Source organism: Mustela erminea, chromosome 4 (genome assembly GCF_009829155.1).
Source record: "Mustela erminea isolate mMusErm1 chromosome 4, mMusErm1.Pri, whole genome shotgun sequence".
NCBI lineage: Eukaryota > Metazoa > Chordata > Mammalia > Carnivora > Mustelidae > Mustela > Mustela erminea.
The window spans coordinates 69,435,570-69,460,987 of NC_045617.1; the positions used below are offsets into that span (position 1 = coordinate 69,435,570).

General features: G+C 41.1%; 1 protein-coding gene across 1 annotated transcript in view; it reads right to left on the minus strand.

The window, feature by feature from the left end:
* The window catches only part of ENPP3 (ectonucleotide pyrophosphatase/phosphodiesterase 3), a 75,224-nt gene extending 60,678 nt beyond the window's left edge, over positions 1–14,546 (minus strand). The window contains exons 1-5 of the mRNA XM_032339505.1: positions 14,407–14,546; positions 9,923–9,998; positions 4,447–4,578; positions 2,118–2,243; positions 233–293 (exon numbers count right to left, since the gene is read on the minus strand). Of these exons, the coding sequence (XP_032195396.1) occupies positions 233–293; positions 2,118–2,243; positions 4,447–4,578; positions 9,923–9,998; positions 14,407–14,484 (473 nt within the window). The 5' untranslated portion in view covers positions 14,485–14,546. The remainder of the gene's footprint in view (positions 1–232; positions 294–2,117; positions 2,244–4,446; positions 4,579–9,922; positions 9,999–14,406) is intronic.
* Between the last annotated feature and the right edge of the window lie 10,872 nt (positions 14,547–25,418).

Genomic DNA, 25,418 nt, shown 5'->3' on the forward strand with positions numbered 1-25,418 from the left:
AGAGGGGAGAAAGTCAGAGAGAGAAGCAGACTCCCTGCTGAGCAGGGAGCCTGACATGGGACTCGATCCTGGGACTCTAGGATCACGACCCGAGTGGAAGGCAGTGCTAACCAACTGAGTCACCCAGGTGCCCAAGTGTATTGTTTTAAAATATAAATAAAGTGGAGGAAATGCAGCTGCTTCTCAGCTACATTCCATGTTAAAGGAAGATTAAAAACCCCCATATTCTCACCCTTCTGGGCACTGAGACTGTTGGGCTGTGCCACACTTTTCTTTCACCCATGAGGTTTCTCCTGAAAAACAAAATTGAAATCTTTAGACAGGTGCACCACAGAAAAGAGAAGAGAAACAAATGTGCAATGAACTTGATCTTTCCAAACTACTTCAATCTTGTTATTCCGATGACTAAATTCTTCTAGAACGTGTTAAGTGCAATTTCACATGTTGAAAAGATCAGTGTGTCCAGAGATTTGCACAGATTGAATACCAAGAAGCCCATATTTACCAAGAAAAACAAAGGGGATTCTTTTAGCTGGAAAGGGACAATTAGAAAAAATGACGTTAATAAATATAGATATACCATCTAAAGAATAGAGAAAAGAAATCATGGTGGGGTTGGGGGGCACAGAAGCAGCCAATGAGAGTAACTGATTTAAACTGGGAAAAATTGAGCCAAGAAATTTTTAAGATCTTAACTAAGAAATTTTTACTTCAATGTTTCTGATTATAGAACATTCCAGCTAACCAATGAAGTAGAAATGATCTAGTATAAATATCATCACTTGTATCCCTTGATAGATACAGGCAATTATCATCAATGGCTAATGTCCCAGAAAAAGCAACAAGCAGACAAGATGTGTCATAACAGAAGTAATAACACCATCTATGGTGTATACTTGCAAAATAAACAAACACATTTCCTTTTTTTAAAAAAAAGATTTTATTTATTATTTATTTGACAGAAAGAGATCACAAGTAGGCAGAGAGGCAGGCAGAGAGAGAGGAAGGGAAGCAGACTCCCTGTTGAGCTGAGAGCCCGATACGGGGCTCAATCCCAGGACCCTGGAATCATGACCTGAGCCAAAGCCAGAGGCTTTAACCCACTGAGCCACCTAGGCACCCCTAAATAGATACACTTCTATTAAATTTCAGCAATGTTATGCAATGAATCCACTGGGAGAATTTACCATATGACTCAAGGATCAGTCTTGATATAAAAAGTTGAAAGAGTTATATATTTGAGGTAGAAAGTGGGAAAATAGAGTGGTCAGAGGCAGTGTGGTCAGTGACCTTATAGAATTAAGCAAACAAGAAAGTGCCCTCATGAATTTAGCAGAATTTTTAATGATGCACTATTAAATGTCAAACAATAATTACTTGGAAAAGATGTTACCATTTCAGGCATCTATTTTTCCTTTTTGATAGCTCTTTTTAGTTGCTTTTCAAATATATTTTGTAATAAAAATTGACTCATCCATTAGTGTAAAATCTATTTTCTACTAAAATGTTATAGTTAATGTTTCTTCTATAACATTTTCTTCCTATTCGAGAAAAATCAGAATTCAACCTAATCTCATTCTTTTGGTCTAGAAATATTAAAAGTATAAGTTGCTTACTTTTATTGGTTGTGGCATTATGAAAAAGGGGTTGTTAACTTGAAGCAATTTTGTTGCTGTGTGTTTATGTGCACTTTTTATAAATTTCATTACATGTTCCGAGGGTAATTTAAAAATATATATATCTGCAGTATGTCACTTACAGCTGGAACCAGGAGTTGAATAATCTGTATCCTGATCTTGGCTCTTCATTAACTCTCCAAAGGTCCCTAATCAGTCATTTGATCACTCAGGACACAGTCATTGGAACAGTAACATTGGTTTAACGGACTGCTAGATGGGCCAGATAACCTCTTTCATCGACTCTGCCATCTGTTATCTCAAACCACAGATATTTCTAGCAGCGTTATTATTGGACAGGAGAAGACCTTGCTTTACCAATGAATATGGAACTTTTATCTTTCTCTTCTTTTCTATAGTATCTATGCTATGAGCTCCCTCTCTGTATAGTGAACAAGCCACATTTACACAGGGGTGAACAGGTCAACCTCCTCTGCTTACCTTGGCAGACACTCTTGTAGTCAGCACAGCAGTCTTTCCTCTGCAGACAGTCATCCGAACAAGAGCAGAGGCTGGACTCTAATCTGGTCTCCCCACAACGGAATCTATTGCATGTCCATATTCGAGCTGGAAAAACACACAATTCAGTTCCCAGCATTTAACTTAAATACTTCAGTATCCAACAGCAAACGTAAATTCCATGCATCTATCCCTGGACTGTTCTAAGGTCAAATTCTTGGCTTCTCTGCATGAATAAATGAAAATAGGTAATACAAACAAGGGGGCAATGCATCCCTTGTCTTCATTTGGCATGAGCGGCAGAGAGAAAGGTGGTTTTATAAGCTACAGCCCTGGTCTGGCTGGCAGGTACATCTCTGAGTTTGGAGAGACTCTGAACACTGGCTCTATTCCCACCCAAAAGTAGGAGCTCCCGGTGGAAATGACCCACTAGGGATGGGTGCCACCCAAGAGCAGTTTTGTTTAAGGACAGGCAGCAAGGAAGAGGCAGTGCAACAGAAGTAACAGGAAGAGGGTGAGGTCTGTAAGAAAGTAGGCAGGTCAGGGCACCTCCCAGCTAAGGGTGAGAAAGGGCAAGATGAGTCTCCACCAGGCCTTTGCTGCTCTCCCAGGCTATGTGCTCAGTATGAGATCAGTGTAAATAAACATCAGTGCTAAAAACAGCAAGAGGCTGTCCCATGGCTGTTTCCTAGCACCGTCTGCTGGGAATCAGTGACTAAAATCAACATCAGGGCGCCTGGGTGGCTCAGTGGGTTAAGCCACTGCCTTCGGCTCAGGCCATGATCTCAGGGTCCTGGGATCGAGTCCCGCATCGGGCTCTCTGCTCAGCGGGGAGCCTGCTTCCTCCTCTCTCTCTTTGCCTGCCTCTTTGCCTACTTGTGATCTCTCTGTCAAATAAATAAGTAAAATCTTTAAAAATAAATAAATAAATAAAATCAACATCAGTCCTGGGCTTAGACAAATGCATCAGACCGGTGACTGCTGTGTGCTTTTGTCTTGTACAGAGTTCTTCGTTGTCCATTATGTATCATTTACTTAGAAAGGATTTGGGGAGATTAAGTAAAGGGAATCTTTTTTAGACTAAATCATAATAAGGGATCTTATTTATACTAAGTTATCCCTTCCCCCTTGCCCTTTCCAAAAAATATAATGTAAAAAGCTCTACTATTCTCATCTTTATTCTATGAACCACTAGCCAACCCCCTACACACATGCCTTCACTGATTTCTTAAAAAATTAAACATTGAGAACTCTCTCTTCTACCCAGAGAACAGCGTTTCTCAAGTCATGTTCTGTGGAGTGCTGGCATCAGAATCACCAAGGATCACCAGCTTTCCAAGTAAGCCTTACGCACCCTGAAACCGGAGAACCACTGCCCATGAAACTATTAAGATGATTAGCTTGAGCCATAGTGAAAATGTATTGAGACGTGTACTTCCGGCAACACATATGGAATTTTGTCTCCTGGAGACCATGAGTCCTCAACCTCGGTCAAATCAAGTGTGAACTCTGTTTAGCACTGCAGAAGGGGAAACGATAATCCTGTACACAAGTTATTATGGGCTGAATAGTGTCCTCTCAAAACGCTGGAGTGCTAGCCCGCACTGCCATGGATGTCACTTTGCCTAGGAAAAGATCTTTGTTGGGGCGCCTGAGTGGTTCAGTGGGTTATGCGTCTGCCTTTGGCTCAGGTCATGATCTCAGGGTCCTGGGATCAAGCCCCATATCGGGCTGCCTGCTCAACATGGAACCTGCTTCTCCCTTTTCCTCTGCTGCTCCCCCTGCTTGTGTTCTACATGTCAAATATATAAATATAATGTTTAAAAAAAAAAAATCTTTGTAGATACTCAAGTCATATGAGGTCATTACAATGGTCCCTATCCAGTGCAACTGGTATTCTTATAAAAAGGGGAAATTTGGACATGTGCGTGCACACACACACACACACACACACACACACAGGAGACTGTGAAGACACAACAGAACTCTGTGAAGACAAAGGCAAAGTTTGGGGTTATGCTGCCAAAAGTCAATGACCGCCAATGACTTATAACCCACCAGAAGTTAAAAGAAGGGCAAGGAATGGCTCTCCCTCATAGCCCTTAGGAAGAACCAACCCTGATGCAACTTGCATCTCGGATTTCTAATTTCTAGAACTGAGAAAAAGAATTTCTGTTGTTTAAGCCCCCCCAGATTCTGTGTTATAGCAACCTTAGTAAACCAATACACAAGATGTGTGAGGAGCACTTAGACATGCGTTAACGATAGCACAACCAACATGCTAGAGTGAACTTATCCTCAGAATCCATACTTGATTCTACACAGGTGTCTTCAAAATCCCAGCAGCAGTCGCCTCTGTGTTTGCATTCCGTATCACACCGGCAGTTCTCCAGTCCTCTGAATGAAGAATCGAAGCATTTCTTCCTGCAACTGCCTGTAGGAACTGAGGAAATAAGGAAAACAGTGCTTAGAAGTGATCTGAGGGGCACCTGGGTGGCTCAGTCAGTTGACCACCCCACTCTTGATTGTGGCTTAGGTCATGATCTCAGGGTTGTAAGATCAAACTCATGTCAGGCTCTGTGCTCAGAAGGGAGTCTGCTTGAGATTCTCTCCCTTACCCTCTTCCCCTCCTTCCATGCTCTCTATCAAATAAATAAAATCTTAAAAAAAAATACAAAAAAAAAGTTATCTGATATCTCGGAGCTAGATGGTAGAAGCACACAGAAGATATACCTAGTGCAAACTAGGTCAGACAAATAGACATTTTTTTTTTAAGATTTTATTTATTTATTTGAGAGAGACAGTGAGAGAGAGCATGAGCTAGGAGAAGGTCAGAGGGAGAAGCAGACTCCCCATGGAGCTGGGAGCCCGATGCGGGACTCGATCCTGGGACTCCGGGATCATGACCTGAGCTGAAGGCAGTCATCCAACCAACTGAGCCACCCAGGCATCCCCAAATAGACATTTTTTAATTGTGATGTATGATTCATCAGTGCAAAGTGATAAATAGTAGGTGATTTTTCCACAGGACTCTAGAGATTACCCAGACTCAGAACACCAGGCACCATTAGGTGAAGGTAGGAGAGATAGGCAGAGGTTTAATAAAGTGAAACTGACTTAAAGTATGGAGATGGAGCAGCAATGATCCACCCCACCTCTCACTTGATAGAAGGCTTATAATCTGGAAGAATTTAGGAAAAGTAGCTTTCACCACAGAGGCAGACATAGAGAATAGCTAGGATGAGAAAAGATGAACACGTCATACTCACAAATGTGAACAAATGGTTATCAGAGACATTTGCGGATAGCAAAACACAATCCAACATGAAAACAAAGACAAAACAAAAAAGAAAACGACTAAAAAGGAAACAATTTAAGGAACAGAAGAGTTAAACACACACACACACACACACACACACACGCACAGCTAATAGTGAGATCTTCAGAAAAGACAATATGGTATCCATTAAATGAGAAAGTTGTAATTTCAAAAAGAGAAATAATGTTCAGGGTACTCTTCGAAATAAAAACATGAAAGCAGTAATGAAAATTAAACAGAGGGGTGTGGTAGGCAGAATGATGATTTCAGAGATTTCACACCCTAATCCCCAAGACTGAATATGCTACATTGTTTCACATGGCAAAGAGTTATTGCAGATACAATCAAGGCTGCTACATAGCTGACCTTTAAAAGGAAGGTAGCACCTAAAAGTGAAAACAGAGAAAATAAAAATGGTATTATTAAAGAAATCATACTATAAAATTTCCCAGAACTGAAAAGTATAATACATCAACATTTCCCAGGCCAAAACTCACACGAAGAGGTCAGAACAATAGGTATAAAGAGATCTTGAAGGTTCCCAGAGAGAGATCATGAGCAATCTACCAAAGATCACAAGTCAGAATTGCATCACATTTCTTGAAAGCAACACTGAAAACCAGAAGATGGGAAAGCAATGTCTTCATATTTCTAGAGGAAAATTATGCTCATCTCAGAATTCAGTATCTAGCCAAACTATCAAGTGTTAGGTTAGGATGATGAAAATGTCTTTAGATAGATAAGAACTCAAGTTGTATCTTTTATCAAAGATATAGTATCCTATTTTAAGAAACTATTAAAAGATGTTCTTCAGCAAAATGAGGAAGTAAAACAGAGAGATCCAAAAAATAATGAGATCCAACACAATGGAGGGTCTAAGGAAACACCAAACAAACCGAGAGAGCAACCAACACAGATTGGAGCAGCAGGGCAGAGAAATAAAAGTTAAAGTAAAAGATATCACTCTGTAACTACGTTCACATTGCCAAAAATGAGATAGCCAGATAATGCCAAGGGCTGCTGGAGATCCATGGTAAAGACAGAGAATAAGCAGCCATTCCAGAAAGCAAACTGAGGCTACTCACCCAAGTTAAAATACAGACCCTAAGACCTAGGAGTCTATTCCTGGGTAGATGATAGATGATGCAGCAATCTCACACAGGTCCATAAGGGAAGCTGCAGGATGGATGTGATGTGATAGAACTAAAATCAACCTGGGTATCTAGCACTGGGAGGAGGGGGGGTTGCTGCGCATAGGTCAAATAGTATATTGCTATACATGCTAAAAAGTACTATGTAGGATGCCTGGGTGGCTCAGCTGGTTAAGCATCAGCTTTTGGCTCGAGTCACAATCCCAGAGTGTAGGATTGAGTCCCAATCAGGGTCCTTGCTTGGCAGGAAGCCTGCTTCTCCCTCTGCCTGCTGCTCCCCGACTTGTGCTCACTCTCTGACAAATAAATAAATAAAATCTTTTTTTTTTTAAGCTCTACTCAAGTAGTAGACAGATGCCAAAGAATAGAAGAATGCATAACAATTTAGATGGATCTTAAGAAACATTCAATGAAGAGGTAACGAAAAAAAGTTTATATACCATTTGTACATAAGACCTTTACATTTTTATATTCACTGTCCTACTTTGAAACATTTTCTGCACATGGCTTCCAGGACACAGCAATCACCTGGCTTTCCTCCCACATCCCTAACCAATTCTTCTTAGAATCCATCCACACTGCACCCCCAACCACATCCTCACTATTTTTAAGGTTAGTGTGTTCCCCAGTCACGTTGCTTTAATTCCACATATGCTGCTGATAACTGCCATACTGCATGTCCATATAAGACCTCCATTCAAAGTCAACCTCCTATGTCCAACTACCTTCTGGCTTTCACTTGGACACCTAGTAGGTATTTCAAACTTAACATGTCCAAAACAGAGTTCCTGATTATTGTCCCCAAATTAGCTTCTTCTGTAGTGTTCCCCATCTCAATTTTGGGAATTCTGTATTTCCAGATGTTCATACCAAAAATCTTGAAGTCATTCTTGACTTCTCTCTTTCTCCATATCCATTCTGTGGATAACATCTGTCTACCACATCCAAAGATATCCAGGATCCAAATACTTCTCACAGTTACAATGTCACCACCCTAGTTCGAGACATAGAGCTTGTGTGGGTTATTGCAATAATTCCCTAACTGGCGTCTCCACATCTCCTGATTTCACTCTGCCATTTACTCCTAACACAGCAGCCTAAGTGCTTGTGTGAAAAAGCAAACCACCGCATGTCACTTCTCCACTCAAAACTCCAATCACTTCCCATCACTCTCCAAATGAAAGCCTATGGCCAGAATGGACCCGACCACCTCACTGGCTTGGCTTCTCTTCCGTCCTTTGGTTGATCTCATTTTATGACTACCCTCCTTCTTGTCCTCTTAGTTCCAACTCACCGACCTTGTTATTCTTTAAATGAACTTGCCAGGCGAGACCCTGCCTTAGGCCTTTGCCCTTGTTCTTTCCTCCTGCCTGGAATGTTCTTCCCACAAATATTTCTCGATCTTCCTCACTTTAGCTCTTTACAAAAGTCATTTCACATACATCCCCCATCCCACCCTAACTCCATATTTCATAATCTTTTCAGTTTTACTTATCCCTTAGCACTTTCCTTATCATATTATATATATATTTGGATTATATATATTTTAGTGTCCGTCTTCCTGCAGGACTGTAAACTCTCAGATGGATATGTCCATTTTCTTCACCACTGCATGCCCAGTAATTAAATTGTACCTAGCATACAGTCAGTGCCCAATTGTTGAAGAATAAGTAAAAAGGATGTACACATAAATGAATAAATTTGTAAGAACACATAAAAACTCAAACCAGAAAAATAGCATAAAAACTCACACTAGAAAAAACACACTACGCTTACGAAAAGTGGGTTAATTGCAGTGGAGAACAGTGAAAATGGTCCGGGTTGGGGATTAGGAATCAGTCATGGAAGAATGAGGGATGACTATTTCAAGGAAGCTGGCAAAGGAGGGGCTAGAGGTAAGTCCCAAGGCCCTGGGTGGGAAGGGGCGATGCCACATGAGGGCTGGTAACCTGAGATAAAAGGACAAGAATAGGGAGCAGTGACACTGGGAAGCCAGCCAGTAGGGGTACTAAAGTAAAGAAGGGAGAGAAAGAGCCAAAATAATCAGAGATTTTATTCAGAGATTACTATATTCCTCTTCCAATTAATTTACATGATTTAGGAGTAAGACAACCAAGAAGTGATACATTCCTGTGCACACGAACATCAGAATAATATAGCAAAGTGGCCCACCTACTTGTGTCAGGTCTAGGACTGGTACTGTAGTTCCGAAACCCTACAGCCAAATGACCCCAAGAAAGACAGTAATTTTCCAGGTAAGGCCCACCTTTCCAGTTCCACCATGTTCCCATGTTATGTATGCCACAGGTACTGAGTGTTAATTCTTAAATAAAAACATACCTGGAAAAGTGTCTATTAATCTCACCAAGAGTCTCCCTAAACAAAGAAGCAATAAGACCTTCCCCAAGAAAGTCAAACCAGAACTTAATCAACCAAATTAGAAAGGAGAGTAAATTACCCAACATTTGACCTCATACCTCCCCTTTGTAAAAGTACCAAATGATACATTACAAGATTTAGAAAATGCTTTTCATACAGTCGCTTATAAACGGTTTGTGTACTGTTCATACTGATCAGATATGGCAAAAGAGATTATGATTTGATAGGTTGGGACCTCTATCTCATATTTTTTCTTTGCTTTTTTTTTTTTTTAGATTCGTTTTCATGACCAGAAGAAGGGTGGAAGGGATAGCACAGAGGGAGAAGCAGACTTCCTACTGAGCAGACGCCCGGCTGGATCCTAGGATCCTGAGATCACGATCTGAGCCAGAGACAGAGGCTTAACCCACTGAGCCACCCAGGCATCCTTTTCTCTGCTTCTTATGAGGAAAAATAAATAAGTGTGAAGCTTTTACTCTGTACTACATTTAAGACTGTGGCACTGCCTAACCAAGAAATAGTGATTTCAGGGAGCGTGCAGTACTAACAGGGCAGGAGGTCCTGGGAGGGAAGCAACCAAAACTTTCAAGACCAAGTTTATCAGCGGATAAGAATGAGTAGAGTAGGGGCTGGGACAGGAGTCTTTGACCCAGTTATCAGAGTCCTCTACCAAGGTGAGGACAAATAAGAGGAACAGACAGGAATGATAGGAATCTCAAAGGAGCAGGGGTGAGGGCAAAAGGGTAAAGGCCAGCAATGAGCGTGGAGAATGCTCACCGCGATGTGGGTTCCTAGGAAGGGCAATGTGGGAAAAGGAGAGGCCTAGAAAGAGAGTGCTCCCCTTAGAAGAGCAGAAAGGGTAGCTTTCAGTTTCAAGGGGTAAAGGTGAGGAGAAAGGAGATATAAGGAACTGTGTTGGGAAAACACTGAGAGTATACCTTGCTCTTCTTGTCGCCTGAGTCCAAGCCCCAGCCCCAATCCTAGTGACACAATCACCAACAAAGCAAGAAGAACCTATTATGAAAAAAAGGAAAAGTGACCTTTACAATTAAAAAAAAAAATGTAAAAAGGTACAAAGATACCCTCCTCCCTCTCTCAGTCAATATTAAGGACACCGAGCACACCAGTTCCAACAATGATAGGGGCATGTACATTTTTCTTTTTTTTCTCCAAAGATTTTTTTTTTTTTTAGATTTTATTTATTTGATAGAGATCACGAGTAGGCAGAGGCAGGCAGAGAGAGAGAGAGGAAGGGAAGCAGGCTCCCTGCTGAGCGGAGAGCCCTAAGCGGAAGCAGGGCTCAATTCCAAGACCCTGGGATCATGGCCTGAGCTGAAGGCAGAGGCTTTAACCCACTGAGCCACCCAGTCACCCCCCCCTTTTTTTCTTTTTAATGTCTGAAAATAAGAATGCTTTGGGAAGAATTTTAAAATGTTATTGTTACAGAACTTCAAATTCAAATACATTCGTTAGCTTAACCAATGGTTAGCTAATGGTCCTGGTTAGCTTAATCCCAAACAGAGTTAAAGTATGAATGAAACCATGGGAGCTATTTACCTTTGCCCATTTCTCATTCTTAACTAGATACCGATTTGGAGATCATTTATCTAAAAGCATTCCTCAACTGTGAAATTTTTAACTACCTCACTCCTCAGGAGCAGAGGTTCCCACCTCTCCCTTCCCTGCCCAGCTATGTCCTACTGAGGTATGAAAATACCTAAACCATGTAAAAATATAGTTTCAAATAATTAACTGACAAATGATCTGCTTTGATCTATAGCTCAGACCAATGAGGTGAAAGTTCTGTGAGGAAAGACTGTATGTGTCATTTATTATCTCTACTGCTGACCAGGCTCTTCAGTGCAATTTATGCGATACCTGGAATTAAACTGTCATGTAGTTAGCGAGAATTCTCCCCACTGACCTTTTTCCCCACCCAGTAAGCCCAATGATAAGTATGCTGGATAACAGAACTTGCATAATATACAGCCATAAACTATGAACGGAAGAGACTCACAAATTACTTAGGAAGGTATCTTAAAATACCAATAACCTTCATTCTGACTTTAAAAAAAAAAAACTCACAGCATCAAAATTGCTTAGATAGCAAAGATCTATGTAAACATTGATTGTATTTGTTTTCATTTTGAAAATCAACTGGGAAATTAACCTAGGTTAACTTTTACCATAGAAATGGATTCAACAATTGAGAAAATACTTTAAAATGCTGTAAAGACAATTTTTTAATGAAATCTGAAAGTGAACCCAAGTTTCAGTGACCTTCCAGCAGGTATGGATTCAGTGGAGAGAATGGAGGGGGAAAAGTGAACATAAACGGTTATTAAGTAGCATGACTAGTACTTAGCCCGTCATTATGATGCTCAAAGCCCACAGGTAACCAAGACTGGAAACACAAAGTGGCAAAATGGGGTAATAGTCCTACCATAAACGTCATGCATAGATTTACCATAGTCCTGTGGTAAACCTCATAGATTCACATATTGGTATATTTTGGTATATTTTGGTATATTTTGTTTTTGGTATATTTGGTATTGGTATATTTTGGTTTTATATCCTATCTTTGGTCCTTTTGCCATTCAAATTTGATGGGAAATTAAACAGCATTTAGCTGTCCATAGGATCCTCTCAAACTTCCTCCTGTTATATCTTCTTGTCTGTTTCATAATTATACTTTTTCCATACATTTTTTACTTCTTCCCTGCATTATTCTGTAAGTTCCTCAAGAAAAAGGTTCATTTTTAATCTCATATAATCATTACCTTTAAATATGTAGTAATTCTTAATAGGCTTCTCTTTTTTTTTCTTTAAGAATTTTATTTGTTTGTCGGGGTCGGGGGAAGATGCACATGCAGCAGAGGGAAAAGCAGGCTCCCTGCTGAGCAGCGAGCCCAGTGTGGGACTCGATCCCAGCACCCCGGGATCATTACCTGAGCCGAAGGCAGACATTTAACTACCTGAGCTACCCAGGCATCCCTGGAATAAGCTTCTTGATATTGAGATGCATATGTATCTTAAACTATCGACAGGGTAGAGAGGGGAGAAGCTCTGGACTCCAAAAACCACTAAGAATCCAATTATTTAGCTTTAGATGGCTGAATAAAGAGTGTTAAAAATGCAGTAGGTACAGGTCAAGTTTTTTAAATGAAGCTTGTGTTAAAATTTGGAAACAGGGTACTTTTTTTTTTTAAAGATTTTATTTATTTGTTTGACAGACAGATCACAAGTAGGCAGAGAGGCAGGCAGAGAGAGAGAGAGAGAGAGAGAGAAAGAGAGAAAGAGGAGGAAGCAGGCTCCCTGCTGAGCAGAGAGCCCAACGTGGGGCTCGATCCCAGGATCCTGAGATTATGACCCGAGCCGAAGGCAGAGGCTTTAACCCACTGAGCCACCCAGGTTCCCAATAGGGTACTTTTGAAACTATGATTTTATTTATTTATAAAGATTTTATTTATTTATTTGAGAAAGAGACAATGAGAGCGAGCATGAGAAAGGAGAAGATCTGAGGGAGAAGCAGACTACCTGTGGAGCTGGGACCCCAATGGGGGACTCGATCCCCAGACTCCAGGATCATGACCTGAGCCAAAGACAGTCGCTTAACCAACTGAGCCACCCAGGTACCCTGAAACTATAAAATGATGAGCTTCTATTATATATAGTAGTAAACCATTAGAAGGATACAAGGAAAATGAATGATGTACAAAGTTTTGCTTCCAAGGGGTTTATAATTCCTTAAATTTGTAAGAAGGCATAAATATAATAAATGGCATTGAAGTGAACACTCCAAAGTTCCCAGAAGGATAATGAATAAATAGAGTATCTTTTTTTTTTTTTAAAGATTTTTTCTTTATTTATCTGACAGAGATCACAAGTAGGCAGAGAGGCAGGCAGAGAGGAGGAAGCAGGCTACCTGCAGAGCAGAAAGCCCGATGTGGGGCTCGATCCCAGGACCCTGGGATCACGACCCGAGCCGAAGGCAGAAACCTAACCCACCGAGCCACCCAGGCGCCCCTGCATAAACAGAGTATCTTGACAGTTTACTTCGTTCTAGTTACTGGGCCCAATGCTTACATACCTTGTTTCATTTGCTTCCAGAAACAATGCTTGAGAGACAGAATGACGGTGACATTAACTAACATAAGGAACTAAGGAGAAAACTGCAACCTGGTAAGTGTGGAAAATTAATCAGTTGGTTTTTGCCTTGTGATACTGGACAATAAGTCAGCAAGAAAGGGTTTGAAATTGTGTGACTTAAACTCAGTGAGAAGTCAGACCTCTTGGCTTGCTTGAAATTCTTGGTTGAAAATGTCACTTTTTTAAAAAATCATGAAAAGATGAGGGGCATCTGGGTGTCTCAGTGGGTTAAAGCCTCTGCCTTTGGCTCAGGTCATGATTCCAGGGTCCTGGGATCAAGTCCCACCTCAGGCTCTCTGCTCAGCGGGAGCCTGCTTCCCCCTTCTCTCTCTCTCCCTGCTCATGATCTCTGTCTGTCAAATAAGTAAATAAAATCTTAAAACAAAAATCATGAGAAGATGAAATCGCCTACAGAGAAGATCTTTAGACAAGGTTCAGTGGAACACTGAACATTGCAATGTGCAAAGAGAAGAGAAATCAGCTAAGAATGCAGATAAAGAGAAATGTCATAAAAGTAGAGCCTATCAATGCCATCAGAAAAGCAAGAGGAGAGAATAATTTGAGATGAGAAAATTATAATAATAATCACCATCATCATCATCATCACCATCATCCTATGCCATGTAATCATTGCTGTGGAGATGCAGCAGGACAAGGACAGAGGAAGGACTGACTATCAGGACAGTAATAACAAGCAGAACAGAGAAATGGTTGGGTGGTGAGAAAACCAAGGCAGTGGATGGACTACTCAGAGTAACTCTCTACTCTTAAAGATATTCATGCAGTATAAAAGGGTGCCTTAGGGGGCTGATGATAATCATACTAAAATCAATGCTGCAAAGTATTTCACCACAGATCCCCACTTTTTAGATTGATCAAATATTAATTTGTTGTTACTCATATTTCTTAAGCAAAACATGATTAAAAATATTAACTGGCATCACAGTTGTCAGAAGGGATAAAGCTATGTACAATCACTTAAAAACTTTACAGTTAAATAGCAACACAAATATAAATGGGGATTTATAGACTTAACATTGTCATAAAGCTACAAAGACTAGGGGTATCTGGGTGGTTCAGGGGGTTAAGCCTCTGCCTTTGGTTTAGGTCATGATCTCAGGGTCCTGGGATCTAGCCCCACCTCAGGCTCCCCAGGGAGCCTGCTCCCCACTCTCTCTCTCTCTGCCTGCCCTTCTGCCTACTTATGACATTCTCTCCCTATGTCAAAAAAAAAAAAAAGGCTACAAAGACTATCATTAAAAATTATACTTACAATACAAATTATTTTGTATTTCTTAACACTGCTCCTCTCAACAGGCTCTTCCGTTGGTAAAGCCAGCATAGACTCCATGAGCCGTAGAAACCTGTTTTACTAGAAGACAGCTGTACTCCTTCCTCTCTCTAGCCCAGCAAAGAGAAACTGAAGGAGTTACATGGCTGTGACTAACTTTTAAGTGTTTGGGAAGATTATAGCTCTTCAGTGATTGGACTATCAAAAGAGAGGGAAATATTTAAATAATAATAGCATCAAGAGATGAAAGTCCTTTTCCAGGACACTATAGACAAACATTAAATACTAATCAAAACACAGGTAACAAGAATAATACAATAGTCAAATTTTAATATGATCTGGCTATTTATTTTCTTCTAAAATAACCCAAAACAAAAAGCTTCTTTAGGGAAATTCCAGAAAGTTTCTATATCTGTATAAACTTCACAGCACAGCTAAAAACCAACATATTAAAAAAATGCTTTAGGGATGCCTGGATGGCTCAGTCGGTTAAGCGTCTGCCCTCAGCTCAGGTCATGATTCCAGCGTCCTGGGATGGGCTCCCTGATCAGTGGGGGATCTCCTTCTCCCTCTCCCTCTGTCCTCCCCAACAGCTTGTGCTCCCTCTTGCTTTGCTTACTCTCTCTCAAGTAAGTAAATAAATCTAAAAAAAAAAAAAAAAGAACACATTATTTGGGTGCCTTTGGCACATAGTTCTCTGCACTCCATAAACAGAAACATCCAGAGTACTCTTTTAATTTTAATTTTTATTTTTGAAATTCTGATGCCCAGGCCCCACTTCATCTGCATTAGAATCTTCTGGATTTGGGGCTAAATTACCCCAAAGATGCTTAACCAAGCCATTTTATATGTAGCCAAGTTCAGTGGAGACACTTCACTTTGAGCAGTGCACTGCACTTTTGAATTCCCTTCTGCAAACATTTACTCTGGATTCTATTTAAACTTGCCAATTTTGCAGATAAAACTAGAGGACCTCTAGAGCTTGAGTATTTGCCCAAGGTCACCTTGGGTAGCACTATCTCGGAAGTGAGACTCGACCTGGTATTGAAACTCCTGCTTCAGGGGATGCTATTGTTATCATTGCTGTAATGGCAAACTGAGAGTGAGGGAAAAAAAATCAAGTGTACATCACAATTGGCATCAAAATTAGGAGATTCCTAGTAATTAGGGCCATTATCTAGTCATCTGACATACAACTTCAATTTTTCTATCTGCATTTATGACACCCTACTCAACCCGCCTTGACTCCCATCAACAGTTTTACTTTTGCTATCCTTTCTATGATGGTAGTTTTGTGCATCAATTTGGCTAAGCTATCATTTCCAGCTATTGAATCAAAATCTAATCTAGGGTGTTGTCACAATGGTATTTTGTAAATGTGGAAACATCTACAATCAATTGACTTTTAAATAAAGGGGAATATCCTCAATAATGTTGGTGGGTTTCACCCAAACAGTTTACAGCTAAAACAAGAAATTTTGCCTCAAGACTCTATACCATTAGCCCTCCATTCCAGCCTATCAGCTTGCACTGCCCTTTGGATTTCAGACTTGCTCAGCGCCAACAATCAAGGGAGTCAATTCCTTTTTCTCTCTCTCTCTCTCCCTCACTCCATCTTCACCATGTTCTGTTTCTTTGGAGGAACTTGACTGATACATCTTTTGAACATCTCAGATTTTTCCTTCTTTTTAAGACTTTGCTCTATTTTAACCTCTCCTATTTGGACCTCCAGAATCTGTTATCTTGGCTTCTGTCTTCTTGATTTTTTTTTAAGATTTTATTTATTTGGGGACGCTTGGGTGGCTCTGTTGATTAAGCATCTATGTTCAGCTCAGGTCATGATACCAGGGTCCTAGGATAGAGCCCCACATTGGGCTCTTTGCTCAGTGGGGAGTCTGCTTCTCCCTCTCTCTGCCTGCAGGTCCCACTGCTTGTGCTCTTTCTCTCGTTATCTCTGACAAATAAATAAAATCTTTAATTATTTAAAAAAAGATTTTTATTTAAAAAAGGATTTTATTTGTTTATTTGTCAGAGAGAGGGAGGGAGGGAGTATACATATGTAGGAGAGTTGTACCTGAGTTTTTGCATCTGAGAGACCACAAAGGAGCCGACACCCATGCAATCACACGAGGGTTTATTCGACAAGCTTAAGCATGGGCCCAAGTTTACCCAACACAGCAGAGTAGGGACCTGGACCCAGAGCTTAGTTAAGGCAGGGGTATTTATGAGTTCCTGTTACTAAAGCAGGATGGGGGTTCCTGGAACCAAAGTAGGGTGGGGCTTCCTGTTCCTAAAGCAGGGTGGGGGTCTCTGGAACTAAAGCAGGGTGGGGCTTCTTAGAACTAAAGTAAAGTAGGGGGAAAGTTCAGCCCTTGGGCACAAGGGTCTGCGATGGCTGCTGGAGCTAAGATGGCTGTACTTACGCTAAGGCTAAACCTGAGGTGGGATGGCCTTAGTTTTTCTCACCTCCACAGGAGTTGGTGGGGGGGTGGGTGCAGAGGGTGAGGGGAAAAGGAGACTCCCAGCTGAGTGGGATCATTCCTAGTCACTGAGATTATGACCTAAGCTGAAGGCAGATGCTTAATGGACTGAGGAACCCAGATGTCCTTCTGTCTTCTTGATTTCTAACTGTTTGTCTTGATATTTTCTATAATAATTTGTATACCTGACTCCAGCTTGCTTACCTGGTACTGATTGCGCAGCTGCGCTCAGATGCTGCTTCGAGGTACGGCCATGATGTCACGTGAACCTATACTAGCTTTGCTCTCCAGAGTTTCACTGGCTCTGACTCCCTATTTTTATTATGGTCATGCCCGCACTGCGAAGGCGCACACCCGAGTCGTGTCTTTCCACGGTGTCAGCTTTATTCAGTCATAAAGCAAAGTTAAACCACAACGATAAAGCAGGTTCAGGATTCCAGACTCCATGACAATCCACCCTGCTATTAAACTCGGCGTCCTCCACAGCGCACGGAGCACGACGAGACGAGTCGCAGGACAAACGAGATAACAGAAGGGTGGGTGGAGGAAGGAAAGGAACACACGCCAAGTCCGCCTGCGGGCGCGCAGCGGAGATAAGGCCTGCAGTCCGGGTCCGCTCCGGGCACTGACTGCCACTGAGGTTCCAGCAGGGAAGGCTCCCAGTTCTATTCGGGGGGTGCATCGGGCAGAGCCTTCAGCCGCGGTTGCCCTTTTTAAGTGGTCAGATGTAGAGGAGTCATGCTGAAGAGTCTGACAGTTTGCTGCCCAAATCCTCCCCTTTTTAAAGGGATTTGACTAGTTTGGGGCTTCTGCAGATGTCCTCTGGTTCTGCTCCTTCTCAGCTGTGGGGTGTCAGCTGACTTGGTCTGGGTGTTACCTTCCAGCTAGTTTAACCCTGTGAGTCGTACCTTGACAAGGGCTCCTGCCTGACATGAGAGACTCCATTTTGCTCTCTACGATTATATAATTCATTGCCTTCCCGCACTGCCAAAACATCCTTCCTCTCTGCCACCTCTTTCAACCCCCTGAACACAAAAATACTAGATAAGAAAGTCAAGAGGCATCTGATACAATCTTGTCTTTCTCACAAGTTAATTGACTCTTGACATTATTCATTTTTAAGGGGATCTCAGTTTATCTCTAGATTACTAAATTAATGGAAAAATAACTTAGTGCTTTAGGTCCTAAAGTGAGTAAACCTCAGGAGCTCTACCTGGGGCACACACACGCAGTTATGGTAGAGATGTTATTAGCATTGTCCAGTCTCTAGTCATATTTTCTGCTATAGCAATTCCCCTAAATGAGCCCTAAACTCCAACCTCTTTTGAGTGTCCCAGGTCTTAGAAACTTAGTCCCAACCGTTCCCCTGAGCACTGGACACTGACCAAATCTACAACCCTCCCATGCAACTTATACTTTGGAATACACTGTCTGGTTACTTTGATCGGATCCTATACTCTAAATCTCTTGAACCTTGAAAGCCACTCTATTCCTTTCCCCTATAAACTTTATTTTAAGAAATATATATATTTATTTATTTATTTGACAGAGAGAGACAGAGACAGAGACAGAAGCAGGGTGAGTGGGAGAGGGAGAAGCAGGATTCCGACCAAGCAGGGAATCCAATGTGAGGCTCAATCCCAGGACCCTGGGATCGTGACTTAAGCCAAAGGCAGGCACTTAATCAACTGAGCCACCCAGGTGTACCTCCCCCCCCCCCTCTTTAAACTTTAGAACAATCTGCACCTTCTGGGTTCTGAAAGCTTCTTCCTAGAACATTTATGCTCTGGTAGGCAGCTATCATTACATCTCTCACCAGTCCTAAATATTTCTCACACTCTACAAGGTCATCATGACTTCTGAGAGCTTTTCAAAAACCACAGAAAACCTATTTGCTGCTGTCTCGGGAAAGCCCCAGGGACTGACAGCATCAACTTTCTTAAGTCACCTAAACCTGCCCTTTCTGGTTCCCACCCTAGAGCTTGAGTGGTAGTTGGATGTGCCAGACTGGGAAGGTCCAGAGAAACTAGATCCGCTGAGAGAGGTGGGGGAGGTGAGGTAGATACTAGGCTCAGGTCCAGCAGCAGGAAAGAGTCTGTCAAGGTTGAGAGACCTCAAATAACATAATAATAAGGGGGCAGGTGGCCAACTTCAAGGAGGGCCTGTCCTAAGGAAAAGGCAGAAAAACACAGAGATACTGATGAGCATGCCTAGCAAGCAGAAAGTTACACAAATGGGCAGTTAGTATAAGAAGGGCAGATGCCAGCCCTTGGCAAGTGAAGATCCAGCACTGGAGCTGATGCTAGGACTAGCAGCCCAGGTGGGACTGGTGTTAGCAAGGCTGAACCAGGGCTGAGAGGCAAGATTTTACATGAAGGTCAAGGTTAAAAACTCAGCATGGGCTATAGGACCCAAGTTCTTGAAACCGAAATAGAAGTAGAGTGTCTGGGTTATTAGACATCCAAACAACGATGATAATAAAGTAGAATCAGAGCCTATAATTGATATCAGTATTTTGCAATACCTGTAAGTGTGAAAAGACATTTTCCAAGATGAAATACATAAAATCTCATTGCCAGTCAACACAGTTGAACATTTATGATCAACTTGGAGATAGAGAATGGTCATTTTGAACCTCGGTTAAACAAAAATTTTCTCCCAACCCTGGACGGGAAAAAAGAGTTCCATACTTCTTATCAGGAAACACTTATTACCAAGAAGGGGGGTGGGGAAGGTACTCTATTATTATTACTTTTTAAATTTTATCAATAAAAATTTGCAAGGATTTATTTCTTAACTTATTTATAAATACATACACACTCTGAATTTATACACATAACTACATAATTTTCTTTGCTTCTGGCCCACAAAGCATAAAATACTTACTAACTGGCCCTTTGTAGTACTGTTAATCCCTAATCTACCCCTAATTTCTTCCATCTTTCAAAGGCTGCCACTAATGTATGTGGTCAGAGAAACTTGAGCCAACTTGTCACTTGAACCACCAATTACTACCTCTTATGAATCAGAAGTCAGAAACCTGGCTGATGCCTCCTATGGCATCTCTGTTGTTTTCTACTGAACAATCAACATTTCTAAGGTTGTCTCTAGGTCCTGGAGCACTTTTTCTCTTACTTTGCCTCAAGTGCATAAATAAATCCCAGTAATGTAAGAATTTTAAGAGTCTTTCTTATTTGTTTCAAAACTCAGAAATAACATTACTGCCAAAAATTTTCCAGGTTCTGATAGGCTCTTCTTATTTTCAGTGTTCTCAAGTGGAGATCATTTGTGACTGAAATTCTGGAGACATATCCAGAAAAGACAACCTACAACTAGAGTGTTATCATGCTACCTGAATTCTCCAAGGCTCTCCAAGGTCCATGAAAGTATAGGCTGTGGGTTCATTCTACTTCCCTGAAACCTGGCAGGAATGGATTATTTTCCAAGACTCTGGAATCTCTCTGGCATGCAGGAACAAGGTCAGTTTCGGCTCCCCACTTGGTCCAGTATCTATTATAATGCTCTGCACCTAGAAGACATTCAATAGACACTTGTAAAATAAATCATTAATGGTTTCAAAAATAACATAAGAGGACTAAGCCCACCCTCATAAATGTCTAGTAAACAAAATTGTAATAAATTATAACTTATCTAGATATAACCTTGGATGTGATTCAAATCTTTTGCTATATCCAGCATCTCAGAAATAGCTATCATTTCAAAGGTAAGACACACTCATGAAACAAAGGCACTTTATTTGGTTGCTTTTTTTCAATTCAGAGTAACAAATAACAACTGAGCACCACCAAGCCCTAGATTTTATGCCAGATGATCCAAGAATGTTTAGCATCTACTCTAAAGAGCTTCAGTCTGGTAGAAGAGACAGTTGCAACCACGATAGAGTGTGATGTGTGCTACACGAGTGGTATTAAAGAACTTCCAGGGGAATACAGGAGGAAAGAATTGAACTTTTATAAGAGAATTCAGAAAGATACCAACATGAGTTTGATAGGGATTCCATGACAAAATACCCTAGACTGCACAATTATGTAATAACGTGGATGTGTGTATGTGTAGTGCATGTGTTAGCTGGAAGTCCAAGATCAATGTGATGTGGGGTTGGCTTCTCCTAAGGCCTCTCTCCCTGACTTGGGACACCTTCTCTCTATGACTTCCCATGGCTGGCTCTCTGTGCATGCATCTGTCTGCTGTCTCTGTCTATGTTCCAATCTTCTCTGCTTATAAGGACACTAGCCATATTGATTAGGGCCTATTCTAATGACCTCATATTAACTTAATTACCTTTTTAAAGATTCTGTTTCCAAGCACAGTCATATTCTGCAGTAGCAGGGCTTCACCTATGAATTTTAGGAAAACAAATAATTCCATAATGTAATAGGTAACATTTCTAATAAACATTATGTAACTTAAAACATAACTCAAACACCGTTGCTGAGTAGCGGGATCATGATTCCCATCACCCATGCCAGTTATGTTTAGAGCACAGTTTTTGCCAAGATTTCAAGTTCTTGCCTGTATAGGCTTCAGGGGAAGTTCTGTGAGCCACTTGAAATTACACGCAACCTTGATTTTGTGAATATGTGTATATATATGCATATGGGTATACACTTATTTTTTTCTTTATAGCTTACATCAGGCAAAGAGCTAAACCTTCTAAAAAACAACACTTTAATTTTTTTAAATATTTTATTTATTTATTTGACAGGCAGAGATCACAAGTAGGCAGAGAGGCAGCCAGAAAGAGAGGAGGAAGCAGGTTCCCCGCTGAGCAGAAAGCCCGATGCGGGGCTCGATCCCAGGACCCTGAGATCATGACCTGAGCCAAAGGCAGAGGATTTAACCACTGAGCAACCCAGGCACCCCCCAACACTTTAATTTTTTAAAAGATTTTATTTATTTATTTGTCAAAGAAAGAGAGAATAAGCAGGGGGAGGGGCAGGCAGAGGGAGAAGTAGGCTCTTGCTGAGTAGGGAGCCTGAAGTGGGGTTCTATCCCAGGACCCTGGGATCATGACCTGAGCCAAAGGCAGACGCTGAACGAACTGAGCCACCCAGGCATCCCAAGAAACAACATTTTGAAGGAGAGGATGGGACCAATATGGCATGAGAAATTAGACAAATCCAAATTGAGGGACGTTCTGCAGAACAACTCTGTGGAATCTTCAAAGTGTCAGTTTTATGAAGTGGGGACAGAAAGGATAACAGAACTGAAATCTCAAAGGATAAACCTAACAACTAAACACATGCAAGATCCCTGATTGGATCCTGGAAGAGTAAAATGGAGTAAAAGTGGAAGAAAAAAATGACAACTGAAGGACACTACTGAGACAAGTGAAAAAATGTGAGTATAGATGCATTCCACATAACAGTACTATATTGATATTTAACTTCCTGACTATGATATGTTTATGTGGTTAGGAAAGTCAGGTCCTAGGTGCATTGACTTACAGAAGGCACATGGTAAAATACTTCAGAGGGAAGTTATGAGGTCTGGAAATAAGTCTCAAATAGTTCACAGGGATAGAATTGGATTAGGAGAGCGACAGAGAAAAGAGAGAGAGGAAGAGATAAAGAAAGAGTATATGTGGTAAAATATTTAAAATATGTGTGTTGATTGTAAAATTCTAATTTTTCTCTAGGCTTTAAATTTTTCAAACTAGTTTGGGGAAAAGAATAGTCTTTTGAGAAAGATAATGGGAGATGCGCTCTCCTCCGTCCCCCAAACAAGGGAGTAAATAGAGGAAGGGGAAGGCATGAAGCTGAGCACACAGATGTTACATAGGAGAGGGCAAAAGACAATCACCGGGCACCTATCCCCTGGCCAGGAGCCTTGAGGCAGGTGTAGAGAGCAGACAATTTGGACAGGCAAAGGATCCAGGGGAATGTCCCCAAGGGAAAGATAAGTTGGTGAATACTCTGTGGCTGGCTCCTGAGAGGAGATTTAGGACTCAGAGGTTTCTGCATGAATTAGTGATAGGCATATACCTAAGCAAAGAAAAAAAAATTAGACAATTATTAACTCTCAAAACAAAACAAAAAGTGATATAGAAAAGGGAAATGTAATCACAGTGCACTGTGTTGCTAAGCTGTAAATAATAGCTACAGAGTCGGAATGGTATGAATGGTCTGTAATTATGTGCTTAACAAATTCTGATACATGAATAGGTTGGAGAAGGAGGAAGTGTGAAGCGTATCAGGGAACAATACATACTTCTCTTTCATGGCAAGTTGAAATATAGTCTCTAAAATGGAATTAACAAGAAAGAGTAGAATGAAGCGTGTTATTTGGAAAAAGAATTGGGTTGCTAGGTTCTGGGAAATGAGAGGTGGGGAGAAGTTTGGTTGAAAATTTTTTTTCAATACAAGCTTTGGAGAATTATTCATCTTTTTAATATTTACATATAGTGCTTTGAAAAATTGTACAGCAAAAAGGAGTTAAGAATTATATTAATAGAGGCACCTGGGTGGCTCAGTGGGTTAAAGCCTCTGCCTTCGGCTCATTTCATGGTCTCAGGGTCCTGGGATCAAGCCCCACATCGGGCTCTCTGCTCAGCGGGGAGCCTGCTTCCCCCTCTCTCACTGCCTGCCTCTCTGCCTACTTATAATCTCTGTCTTTCAAATAAATAAATAAAATCTTTTAAAAAAAGAATTATATTAATAGTACTACCAATTGATTTCACAAAGTATAACCAGAAAATTAAAGTTTTTAATTCTGGAGGTGACTGGGTAGCTCAGTGGGTTAAGGGTCCACCTTCAGTTCAGGTCATGATCCAAGGGTCCTGGGACTGAGTCTCACATCAGGCTCCCTTCTCAGTGGGGAGCCTACTCCTCCCTTTCCCTCTGCCGCTCCCCCTGCTTGTGCTCTCTGTGTCAAATAAATAAATAAATAAATAATCTTTTTTTAAAAAAGTTTTTAATTCCAGACAACACAATGAACACTACCAGTATGAGTTACAATACTATCTGAATCAAAACATCTCTATACAAATAAAATGATGCAGGAAAAATTAGGTTTTTCAGGGCAAAATAAATTATAAGAATCAGAATTCTTTAGGATGTGAAATACATATGGTCAGATTTAAAAAATAATAAGCTTGAAGTTGAAAAGCCATTCATTCAAAAGAAAGAAAGGAAAAAGGAATGAAGTAGCTTGGGTTGAAGAAATTTAAATGTGAGTCTTTTGCCACAAACTTAGTGGCTTAATACAACAAATTTATTTTATAGCTCATTTTGTTACAGGTGTGCTACAGGTCTCATTAAGCTAAAGTCGTGGTGTCCATATGACTGGATTCCCTTCTGGAGTCTCTAGGGGGAGAATCTGGTTCGTTGCCTTTTTTAGCTTCTAGAAGCCACTCACACTCCTTGGCTAATGGTTTCCCTTCTCCATGTTCTCGGCCAGAAATCTTCCGACACTTTGACGATTCTTCCTTAGACATGCCTTCTAGTTGTCCTCCTCGGGTTCCCTCTTCTACTTTTAAGGACTTTTTTCATTACATTGAGTCTATCCAAATAATGCAGGGTAGTCCCCCTAGGTTAAGGTCAGCTGATTAGCAACTGTAACTCCATTTGCAACTTTAATTCCCCTTTGCCATGAAATCTAACGTCTTTTCAGGTTCTGGAAATGAGGATATGGACATCCTCGGGGGGCTATTATGTTGCCCACAAGAGACAAAAATACTTGTATACTTTCTCCTGATGCATGCAGTCACACACCTGTGAAGATAGATAGTGGTTGGCATTTTCTTTCTTCTCTTCCTCCGGCCTTCCCTTCTTCCCTCCTTCCCTCCCAGGCTTCCTCCCTTCTCTCTTCTCTTCTTTCCTTCCCAACAAAAGTGGAATTGTAGTGTGTATAGTTAAAAGGGGCAGTCCTCAGGATTATCCTCATCTCTGACACCCATTTCAAGTTTGGGAGTCCCTAAGACCACACTTAGGTTTGATAATTTTCTAGAAAGACTCATGTTATACCCATTGTTGTGGTTCATTATAGCTAAAACATACATATGGAAATTAGCCAAGGGGAAAAGGCACATAAGACAGAGTCCAGGGAAGCTCCAAAAGGAGTTTCCAGTGTCCTGCTCCCATGGAGTTGTGGGCAGCATTACTTTCATGACATCAATACGTGACAACATACATGAAACATCGCTAAAGCTCACTTGAGTCCAGTGTCCAGAGATTACTGGGGCTCCACTGTGTAGGAATGCTTGATGCCTACATAGCTGAATTCAATCTCCAGTGCCTCTAGAGGTTGACCTCATGGGAGAAACTTCCTTACCCCAAATCACATTGTTAGACTACCTAGGGTATCTCAAGGGCTCCAGGGAAACCAAAACACGGCACAATATTACAAGGGCTTCAATATTATCCTTCAGAAGTCAAGGGCAAAGAGCAGATTTTCATTTCATTGAGGAGTCCATGAGATTATTTATGTACTTGGTACCTGAAACCCAGCTTACTCTCCACACCTTCCTTTACAATCTCAGTATTCCTTCATTCA